The following is an 11,976-nucleotide window of genomic DNA, read 5'->3' on the forward strand; positions in this document are numbered from 1 at the left end:
CACTACTGAGGATTTTTGAAGTATTCTTGCTGAAGAGAAACATATTTTTTGCATCCGATGAAACCAATTCTGAACGTAGATATTCCAGGCGCTTGTTGGTACCTTCAAAGTTGCGTTTTTGAAGGCGCTAACTGCACATCTTTAGGGGACCTGAACCTTTGACCCACGCAGTTCATTTCTTAATTTTTGGAAAATAAAATAGTCCATTAGGACTTAGGTCGGGACTGTATGGTGCGATCAATCAGTGTTTTTTTATCTAATTAAAAATGGTAAAATCTTTGTGGGAAAGGGCTGTGTGGGAAGTTTTGTCTTGGTGGCGAACCATTCTGACGTTTAGGGTTGGAGTTTTTTAGAACTTAGCAATTAGTTCCGGCGCGCATAGATATGTAACCAAACAGGCGTAACAACAGTATTTTGATTTTTGTACAAGAACGTGTTGCTACATGATCCGCATTTTTTTTCGTTTGTAATAATGTGCCACCATATATTTGGAAAAACTGTAGTAATGACGGATAACCTTCCAGTATACAAACTCTTCAGAGATTTCCAAGTTTTCCTCGCTAAATATGCTCCCAGAGGTAAAAGGTACCAGTTAGAGACAATAAGAAGCGAACTACTTGTTTTGCAACTAATGCAACAAATTTGTTCACTTAAAAACTACGGTGATAAGTAGTCCAGTTGTATTACCAGTAGATATCTACCTATAAAAGACTAAAAATTTAGAATGATCTATTTATCTTTTCAGTGGTTAAAAATATTTTTTTTGTTAAGATATTTAAAAGGTTCTGTTTATTTTATTTTATTAGTTGGCAAAGTTATATTTTTTATTTTGAATACTAAAAATCCTTCGGTCTGTTCCTTTTTATAATTCGTTTAAGCTTTTTATGTGTTAACAAAGTAAACTCCAAATGCCGCGGCTCGTGACGCGCTAACAAGGTAAGGTACAAAGTACGTCTGCTGGATCTGTGTCTATGAAAGGAATGCGGACAAAAAACATTTAAATAAACAACAATATATTTTATTCGTCGACTTAACGAGTACGTCACTGCAAATCGCTCCGCCTACTCATTTTATTGGCTACTTGCAAATTTGTCGAATTTTTATTGATGGGACGCGTCGTCTATTTTTTTACGAAGAACATCGAGAGAATATCGTTCCCCTCTCACGGATACCCCCGTAGCGGACAGACGTACTGTATACTGCGTATAAAAATATAATGGGTTAAGGTGCGATAGAATATAGTTTATATTGGCCATTGACCGGGTCAAATAATAAAGATTTGGCTGATGGAATTTCTAAAAGTTGTAGCGCCTATGGTTTGCGATGTTTTATGGCCCCATCTCTCTAGCTGTGCTATCAGGCATCTAGAAATAGACTGTAGGACCCAATGGGAATATTTAAGGCGGTCAAAAGTTCTGTTTGAATAATCAAAACTTTGATTTTAAAACATTTATTAATTTTATTTATTTTCAAATCAAATTAACTTAAAAAAGTTGACGATCCATGTTTTTGCCTAGGAGTGTACATATGCCCGGCTTTTTCTGAATATTGGTGTTATCTCTCTGTGTTTTTTGAGCCGTCCGAATTTCTGTTTTATTGTATGGGCATTATTTTGTATCAATATATAAATAATGTTTGTCCAACAAAGACTATTTTTGACAAAGGTAATTTGTAATTTGTTATTGGTATGTTTGTGTGTTAATTAATTTTGTTCTTTGTGCTGTACTATTTAGGGTGAGTCTGAAATAAGTGCATATATTTTTAGGACTGGTAGATATCGGTAAAAAAAACATATTTGCTCTTTACCATTTTTCAACTAAGTCAAAAATAACCAAGATATTTTACTTTGAAAATTTGAAAAAATTGATTTTTCCCTTAAATTTAGAGAAAAGTTTTGCGAAACCTCATAAACGTGTTTCTGGATTCGAAATATACTCGTCTATATATACGTCCTAAAAATATATACGTCCTAAAAATATTTGCACTTATTTAAGACTCACCCTATACCTATATCCTATTTCTAGAACTTTCATTTTATTTTTTCTTATACTTTTATATATTTAAGGCATAGATAAATGAAACAAGTTTAGATTGGAATGTGCCCATAAGGACAATGTAAACACTATTTGGCGCTATTCTTGCAACGGTCGCGACCCAAAACTTTTGAAAATTTCGGAGCGGTTCGGCTTTTTCCGGAATTATATCGCCAAATATTGTTTATTCAAATTTATTATTATTTTCGTTTAATATTATAAATAAAATACAGTGTGTTGCATACAAGAAACTTTATTTTATATAAGGACGCATGTACGAAATACCTATGAAACATTGGAAACCGACGTTATGCCACGATCCACGATCGTTTTTGCAGTTCACAGTTCACAGCAGAGCTTTTTAGTTTTTAATGCCACTTTCACAATTATCACCGGTTGGAGTAAATAAAACTTGAATTAAACTCACAAGTTAGCAATAATTACTTTTGAAAATGGACGCTATAAACGCTTTTCGGAATTTCTTTAATGAGAGCGGTTTAGATTTTGAAAGATTATTATGATTTTTGAAGATTCTGACTTTGACAAGAGAAAATTATTTCTGTTTTTGTTTGCCGTTGTTCTTAGCGACCGCTATAGCAGCGCCAGATCGCGTATAACGGTCGCGACCCAAAATAATTTTGCGACCTAAAATTTTTACGGGCTTTCCAATCTAAACTTGTTGCATTTATCTATGATTTAAGGTATCAATAATGACAGATGGATGTCAGTGTTGTCGTTTGTCAATTGCTGTGCGCCTCCTTGCCTTAAAATGAGACGCAATTGAAATGTGCTCGAGAAAATTTCGCAATTATTTCCAATGTTTTAATTAATAATCAGGCGATTAATTCGCCTCAGGATAGACCATAATGTGGTTGACTGGTCAGTGATGATTTTACTGTGGAGTCTTCAATGTTTTCGCTAAGTCTATTTTTTAATGTAGTTTTTAGAGAAGGTTTTTTTGTCACGTTGATGTCCTGAGGATAGAATAAATAAATTCCGAAAGCTTGACTATTAACAAAGTGCATTAATTTTGGTCCAAACCCTTCCGACTATAACCCCACTAGTTCCTAGATGTTTTTTCTCACTAGTCTGTCGATACTACTGTCTGCTCTTAAAATATATAAAAAACAGACAGTAGTATCGACTGGAACCTTGACCACGCAGTTCATTCTTAATTTTTGGAAATGTAAAAAAGTCGTTAGGATTTAGGTCGGGACTGTATGGAGGACGGTCCAACAATTCGGTATTTTTTTTTCCTAATAAAAATGATCTAACAATATAAATTGAAGGGAAGAATACATCTTTGTGAGAAAGAGCTGTGTGGGAAGTTTGTCTTGGTGGAGAATCATTCGACGTTGAGGGTTGGTTTTTCGAAACTTAGCAATTACTTTCAGCAAACAAATAGGTATGTACCAATCAGGGGTAACAGTTCTTTGATCTCGCATAGGAATTGTTGCTACATGACCCGCCTTTGAGACAAATGACGCCACCATCTTTTTGGAAACACTTCATCTCGGAACACCCAAACTGCGATTGACGTTTATTTGGCATGTTCATAAGAGTAAATGCAGGATTTATCACCACTGACAATACTGTATATATTTTTTGAGTTTCCTGCGTTAAACTGGTGTCGATTTTTTTGACATTAATGTTCATAAGAGTAAATGCAGGATTTATCACCACTGACAATACTGTATATATTTTTTGAGTTTCCTGCGTTAAACTGGTGTCGATTTTTTTGACATTATTGACTCTTATTCCTTTCTGTTTTTCAATCAACAGATGCGGCATCCAACGAGAAACTATTTTTTACAGACAATTCTTCATGTAAAAATTTTTGTATTGAGGTCTGGAAATGTCCAATGAATGATGCTTCAATTTTACGTTGTGTGACGATCTTCTTGGGACCAACTCGGCAAGGCATTCTTGTTGAGACAAATATCTTCGAAAATAGTAAAAAAATATTGGCAGAAAATTTTCTCGGCTTAATTCAATTTATTGATTCACTCGTCAATTTCAAAAATTCAGTTAAGGTACAGCTTTAAACGAAACGATCTAAAACTTTGGCGTTAAGTTAACTAAAAATGACAGTTAATTTTGACATTTGATATGTGTTGACAGGCGCCTACTATGTTTCTAGGTAGTTTATATTTAACTGTAACATCGAGTTTATTTAATATAAATGTAGGTGGGATGCCCAGTACACTATCTTTATGGTATTGCAATTTTAATCTAATATATTTATTATAATTCTAGGAACCGGACAATGATTTCGCGGACTTGGACCAATGCGCCGCGGCTCTGGAGAAAGATGCTGCAGCCAATGGCGGGCGGGATTCGGGGATTCCCCGACCTCATCGGCGACGACACCAACGACGAAATTATGTCGTCGGCTGCGTTCAAAGACTTGATATCCGACATTAGCAACTACTCGGACTATCCCGAACTCATGAAGGAGTTCGATTTCGAGGACAAGCCTAGCGAGAATGTGAATAACATGAAGGTAATTATTATTAAGAATAAAATGGTATATTATTTTTTATCTCACTCAAGAAATATAGATCTCATTAAAAACATAGAATGTAAAAAATGCCAAGTCTCGCAACACTATTCTTCCGCTATAAAAAGTTTTGAGATCTCTTGTAAAACCAACTCAGTTTATTTTATTTAGTCTCTCTTTAAGCACCTATTTAACAATTTTGTTATAAATTAATAGTATCAATATTAGTCATCTTTATTTCTTTAACAATTATAATGATTTTTTTTATATAAAAAGTCAAATGAACAACTAACTGTCTTTGACAACGGTCTGATAATGGCTGGAATTGCCGAAACCGGTCACCAAAAAAGACTTTTTTGACAGTGGTTTGGACTTTCTGCTTGATTTTAACATTAAGTTAATTATAATGACTTGGCAATTGCACAGCACCATAATTATAAAAAAAATAATTTAACGAGTTTTAATTATAAAAAAAATATTTGTTGCGAGACATTTTTTTACATTCTATGTTTTTGATGGGATCTTATTTCGTTTTGTATGTTATCCTCCTATTTTTTTCTCGGGTAACATGTTCAAAATAATATTAAATAAGTTTGACTAGTAATAATTCATAAACTTTGGTTACAGAATTATCGTATAAAGTCAGATAATATCAAATGGATTAATTCTAGTTTTCTAACGACTTGTGTTTCCGACTTTCGTTGTAAGCTAAATATGAACTTTAAAAATGTTCAATTCGTGATTTTACCATTGCTTATTCAAAATCATGTTTTTGCCAATTTTACACATATTTTATTTTTTATCTCGAAACTATAAGAAATAGGTGTAGGTTATAATAAAAAAAATATGAGATATGAGAGTAGTTTCCAAAAATGTAATAATACAGGGTGCTACAAATTCGAGGTACGAGCATTGGTATCTCGGTAACCGTAATAGATAAGAACATGGTTAAATTGGGGCAAAGTTGCGCTTTGGGATGTTCACCAAGATGCCATTAAAAAAGTTTTAAACATTTCAAGGATTGCTGAGTTTTTTGGAAAAAACTGTTTTTTTAAATCAACTTATTTTTTCCTGTCATTACTTTTTAGAAAATCAAAAAACTAATTGCACATTCTCGTAGCCACTTTATTAGGGCTATCTGATAGTATTTTTAGATTTTCAAATTAGCTGATAATTTGTGAAATACAGAGGCCAAATTAATTTTTTTAAATACGGACCTGCATTTTTAATTTCTGATTTTGAAAGAACTCGGTCTATTGAGTTCAGTGATATGCCACACTTAATATTTTTTTTGTTTTGACATTTGAACACAATTTATTTAAACTAATTTCAAGTCTGGCCCTGTTTTTTTTAATATTTAATCTATTCATCGTTACAATATTGATTAGCATTCAAAATTAACAATGACGTGGGGTAAAACTTTGAATACGGAAAATCGAATGTAATAAAATAATATAAAATAATTAATTTAAATATAATATAATATAAACAATCAAATCATTTTCCCGGAAGATGGACTGGAAATGGTAGAGCAATATAATGTACAGCGAGGTTCCTGGGCCTATCGCCAAAGGGCTGCATTACTTTACGTCATTTGTAAAAGTGAAATCAATTCATCTCAACATTTACAATAAAGAGTACAAAATGCATTCAGAAGTATAAGAAGAAAGTTGAAAGAGCTATAAATAAAATTGAACGAAAAATAAATTTGTGCAATAGGGAGGGTGGTAAGCCTTTCGAACATGTAGAACATTAGAAACTAGTTTGTAGAAGTTGATTTATTTACAATAACTACGATTAATATTATGCATATTATTAGATCGCACACTGAGATTTCAAATTCACAATAAAAAAAGGTTAAAATAATATCTTTAAATTTCTTACGTGGATATTATTTATTGAATCTTCCAATTGGCTCCGTTTTCCATATTCAATGTTAATTAGCGCTGATCAATATTGTTGCGATAAATATAATCAGATTAAATAATTTAAGAAACCAGAGTCGGACTTGAAATTATTTTAAATATAATTAAATAGTTTTGCTGCTGTTAAGGTACCCAAAACAAAAAAAAGTATAAAGTGTGGCATGTCATTGTATTCAGGAGACCGAGTTCATTAAAAACCTTATATAAAAAATGCAGGTCCGTATTTAAAAAAAATAAGTTGGCCTCTGTATCCCACAAATTATGAGCTCATTTGAAAATCTAAAAATACTATCAGATAGCCCTAATAAAATGGCTATGAGAATGTGCAATTAGTTTTTTGATTTTCTAAAAAGTAACGACAGGAAAAAATAAATTTGATTTTCATAAAAATCAGTTTTTTCCTGCAAAAAAAAAACTCAGCAATCCTTGAAATTTTTAAAACTTTTTTGAGGCCATCTTGGTGAACATCCCAATACGCAACTTTGCCCCAATTTAACCATGGTTGTATCTATTACGGTTACCGAGATACCAATGCTCGTACCTCGAATTTGTAGCACCCTGTATAGTGGGCGTTCCATTTAAATAAACTGAAGATGCTACCACTTTTCAAATCATCCGGCAACACTGTAACGCTGATAATATTTTAGATAGATGGAGCAGGTGCCTTTATATAAAAATCCAAATTTTCAAAATTTTCAGTTCTTTCCTCGTGGGTTCTATGCTGTAATTTTTGTGGTCCATCTGATCTTTTTGTGGTCCACCGGTCCTCCTATTACCATCGCCGGAAAGTCGGTTACCGTTAGCGGCTAGACAACTAACTTTTGATTCATAAGGATATTTCCAGATTTTTCATTTTTTTTCTTTCATTATAAGCTACCTAAAATTCGAAATTTGAAGTTAGTGACACATCAGAATTACCTTATGGTGCGTTTAGACTTGAGCACGCACGCACTGATCCTCCGCTCAAGTGTAAACGGCTGTGCGCGCACGCTCACTCTGAATAGGTCTGTGCGTGGGCAGCCGCGAACGTGAGCCGTCTGGTGTCGGTTTTTGGTCCGTGCTCAAAGGGATTTTATGTGTGCGCGAACGCTCAGTTTGCACCGGCAATTTGTTTTGTCTGCGTTCGTGCGTGCGTGTGATTTTTTTTTCGTTTTCTTTATTAAAATTATGGAGTGGATCAATGAATCTTCGTTATTATTAATTGAAGAATATGAAAAGTTGCCTATATTATGAGATGTTAAACATTCTTTGTATTATTAAAAAATTAAGGCATGACAAGATCTTGTAAATAAAATTAATATTGAATATGTCGATATTAATGAAATTGCTATTTTAAAATTTGTATCTTTTGTTCGTAATTTTTGGTGTTATTAAATTTTGTAAATATTCAAAGTCTTCCATGGTCATTCTTGTAAAGTTTTTGAACTGATCATAGCCCTCCTCAGACACGAAGTTGTTGCAGTAAATTATATCGATTTCTAAAAATTTGGGTTTGCTATCAGCGACGATGTTTTCTCCTTTTTAATAATTAAGCTGTGCATAACAATGACTGCAGCCTCGACTATTTCTTGGTAGTCCATTATTTTCGCCAACACAACTCTGCTGTGCGCGCACAAATGGATCGCTTCATTCGTCGAAAAATAAGTTTTAATTTGAACGGAGCCGAGAGCGCAAACGAATGCCTTGCGCGCACGCTCAGCTCGTGCGTGCTAAAGTCTAAACGCACCATTAGAATTTTCAGTCAATGACGAAATTAAAGAAATTTGACAAGCAATAATTCATAAACTATGAGGTATAATTACTAGATATTTTATGTCTTTATGTGTAGTGAAAATTAATATTTTTGCTTTATCTACAACGAAGTTACAGGGCGGTCAAAAGTGTCACTAATACCTTCGAGAAAATGGATGGTACGGCAGTGCTTGACTTGCCCTATTGGAAATTATAGCAAATAGTGAAAATCGTAATGCCGACGGCATCTCAGAATCGCCTTGAAATATAAAATAATTGAAAAAAAATCTATCGAAAAACGACCACAACTCGGAGCTAGTTGTTATAAAAAATAGAAAATAGGTTTCATTAATATTTACTTTCAAAATTATATTATGTATATTAATACACTTTCTGTTATTACAGGCTGAGGATATCAAAGATACAGTACCCACGCAGCCTGGCAATGACCTCAAGCATACCCAGAGTCCCTTATTGGGCAACCAAAACAATTTTTCGCCGCCGGTATATGAGAAAAATCCGGCAGCAGCCGTCAACGCTCGACTGCCCTATTCCAACATGGACTTTACCAAGACCGAATTGAGCCCAGCTGCGCAGACGTTAAAACAGATGGCGGAACAGCATCAACACAAGGTTTTAAGCCTAATGATTAAGCTAGACAAGACAGAAATATAAAAAGACAATATACCAATAAATACCAACAAACAGACCGTTAATAGCTTTCCAAGCATCGTCGCACTATTAACTGTCACAATTGTTAACGTATTTTTTTTTTTTATTCGAAATTCGGAATTTCGGTACCATCGTTTCTAAGAAACCGGAATTTCCCGGTTTTATCGGTACTAGCTAATTGCAGTTTTTTGTGTTTTTGTCAATTAGCAAGCAAGGGATGATTTTCATAAGAAAAATCGATAAAAGATTAGTTTTTTTAATGAAAATAATATCAATTATCAAGTATCAGTAATGAGGAAATAAATGAAGAAAAAATCATAAGTAACTTAAACATCAAAAGAACCGGGAATATCCGGTTCTGAAACCCTAGACGGATATGGTTTTCAAAAGAGCTTACAAACATTGTTGGCTAAACAAGAAGTTTTTTTTATTTATTAAATATATTATCACTATAAAATTTTAAATTAAATTCTCGTTTAATATAATTTTTATTCCAAAATACTTTGTCAAACATATCATACATTATTTTTGATAAATTCTATACAATTAAATCATTTTTCACAAATACTATCGTAAAATAGCATTTAAAACTAGTAAATAAACCAGGACATCTACTTAATATGAAAGACAATATTTTACTGTTTCACCGCTCAGGTGTTCACGGTCTCTCATGTAATGATTATAATGTTAACAAGAGTGAAAGACCACTCGAGACTCATTGAAAACTATAAAAACACAGATACAACCAGCACTCTGTCTCAATTTGCGAACCATATCTCCATTCAGAATCTGGAAATTAGTGAAAATAAATTAGTGTTCTTGTTAGCGTTGAAGTTTGTTCCTCTAATTTTCAATGTAAGTTTTAAGACGTCAAAATTAGTGGTAATTTTCAGTAGTAGCTTAATTCAGAACCTCGCAATTTCATGGAATAAATTGAATAAGTGGTTTCAATTACACTTTACTTTTTATTTACGATCATCACAATTTTTAAAAAACAATCAAAATTAATAGAATATCCTACAACAGCTTGTGTCTTGTGTTAGTCAGTTGTATCCATAGAGAAAGCCTTAAATATTTAGCTATAAAACAATTCACTTTTGATTTATAACCCACAATTTCTCTTGATGGAGGATAATCAAAGGTCAAATACATTTCTCGCATATTTTGAAGTATTAGTGGAAAAATTAAAAGTTTGATAACTTTTTCTATCTATTGAAAATGTCTACCACTTATTTTGACGTTCTGAATGCTTACATTTAAGATTAATTTACCATCCGTCTATAGAAATTGTGGTTAGATATTAAAAAGTTATTGTTTTATAAGCTAAATATAAGCTTATAAAAGCTTTTATATATATATATATAGTTTTTATAAAATAATATTTTAGATTTGTACATTCAATGGATAAAACTGACTACCCCTGCTGCTAGAATATTCTATTAATTTTAATTGTATTTTTAGATATTGAATGATAGTAAACTCTAAATTATAAAGTATAATTGAAACCATTAATTTTTTTTTTTATTATATTTATTTCTGATCACGCAGTAAACCAGTCAATACTAAACAATAGTAGTTTGACATTTTCATTGATCACATTTAATTTAGAAATATTAATTTGTTTAATTTTTACTCTTCCAGAACCAAATGGGACTAAACTTTAATCCGGCCAATGGGGTCCTGGTTTATTACTAGTTTTAAATGCTATTTTACGATAGTATTTGTGAAAAATGCATTCTAATTTTATAGAAATTTGATCAAAATAATGTATGATATGTTGACAAAGTATTTATTGGAATAAATTATATTAAACGAGAATTTAATTTAAAATTTTTATAATTTATATTATTAAAAAAAAAAAACTTCTTGTTTACCGCCAACTGTTTGTAAGCTCTTTTTGAAAACCATATCCCGTCTAGGGTTCAGAACCGGAACTCCCGGTTCTTTTGATGTTTAAGTTACTTATGATTTTTTCTTCATTTATTTCCTCATTACTGATTACTTGATAATTTGATATTATTTTCATTAAAAAACTAATCTTTTATCGTTTTTCTTATGAAAATCATCCCTTGCTTGCTAATTGACAAACTGCATTAGCTAGTACCGATAAAACCGGGAAATTCCGGTTTCTTAGAAACGATGGTACCGAAATTCCGAATTTCGAATAAAAAAAATAGTTAACAATCTGTGACAGTTAATAGTGACGACGATTGCTTTGGAAAGCTATTAAACAGTCTGTTGTTGGTATTATTGGTATATTGTCTTTTTTATATTTCTAGTCTGTCTAGCTAATCATTAGGCTCTACAAACCTTGTGTTGATGCTGTTCCGCCATCTGTTTTAACGTCTGCGCAGCTGGGCTCAATTCGGTCTTGGTAAAGTCCATGTTGGAATAGGGCAGTCGAGCGTTGACGGCTGCTGCCGGATTTTTCTCATATACCGGCGGCGAAAAATTGTTTTGGTTGCCCAATAAGGGACTCTGGGTATGCTTGAGGTCATTGCCAGGCTGCGTGGGTACTGTATCTTTGATATCCTCAGCCTGTAATAACAGAAAGTGTATTAATATACATAATATAATTTTGAAATAAAAAAAAAAAAAAAAAAAACTATTTTCTATTTTTTATAATTTTTTTTTTTTTTTTTTTTTTTTTTTTTAGTTTTTTTCAATTATTTTTTTTTTCGATCGTATGGTATTTTAATCTAAAAGTTTATTGGATATGAACATAGTGAATATGATTTGTCGCCAAGTCGAGCACTGCCGTACCATCCATTTTCTCGAAGGGTGTGGTGACACTTTTGACACCCTGTAGCTTCGTTGTAGATAGAAACAAAAATATTAATTTTCACTACACATAAAGACATAAAATATCTAGTAATTAACCCTCATAGTTTATGAATTATTGCTTGTCAAATTTCTTTAATTTCGTCATTGACTGAAAATTCTAATGGTGCGTTTAGACTTTAGCACGCACGAGCTGAGCGTGCGCGCAAGGCATTCGTTCGCGCTCTCGGCTCCGTTCAAATTAAAACTTATTTTTCGACCAATGAAGTGATCCATTTGTGCGCGTACAGCAGAGTTGTGTTGGCGAAAAGTAATGGACCTGAAATAGTCCACC

The 11,976-nt window shown here is 32.6% G+C and overlaps 1 protein-coding gene across 1 annotated transcript in view; it reads left to right on the plus strand.

Annotated features, from left to right (window-relative positions):
• Positions 1 to 4,289: 4,289 nt before the first annotated feature.
• The window catches only part of LOC115875241 (neurogenic protein mastermind-like), a gene marked incomplete at its 5' end in the record, with an annotated part of 40,154 nt that continues 32,467 nt past the window's right edge, over positions 4,290 to 11,976 (plus strand). Inside the window, 4 exon segments of the mRNA XM_030890664.1 lie at positions 4,290 to 4,363; positions 4,365 to 4,536; positions 8,595 to 8,822; positions 10,503 to 10,544. Of these exon segments, the coding sequence (XP_030746524.1) occupies positions 4,290 to 4,363; positions 4,365 to 4,536; positions 8,595 to 8,822; positions 10,503 to 10,544 (516 nt within the window).

This window comes from Sitophilus oryzae, unplaced genomic scaffold (assembly GCF_002938485.1).
Source record: "Sitophilus oryzae breed Bouriz unplaced genomic scaffold, Soryzae_2.0 scaffold_1047_pilon_pilon, whole genome shotgun sequence".
In the NCBI taxonomy this organism is placed as follows: domain Eukaryota; kingdom Metazoa; phylum Arthropoda; class Insecta; order Coleoptera; family Curculionidae; genus Sitophilus; species Sitophilus oryzae.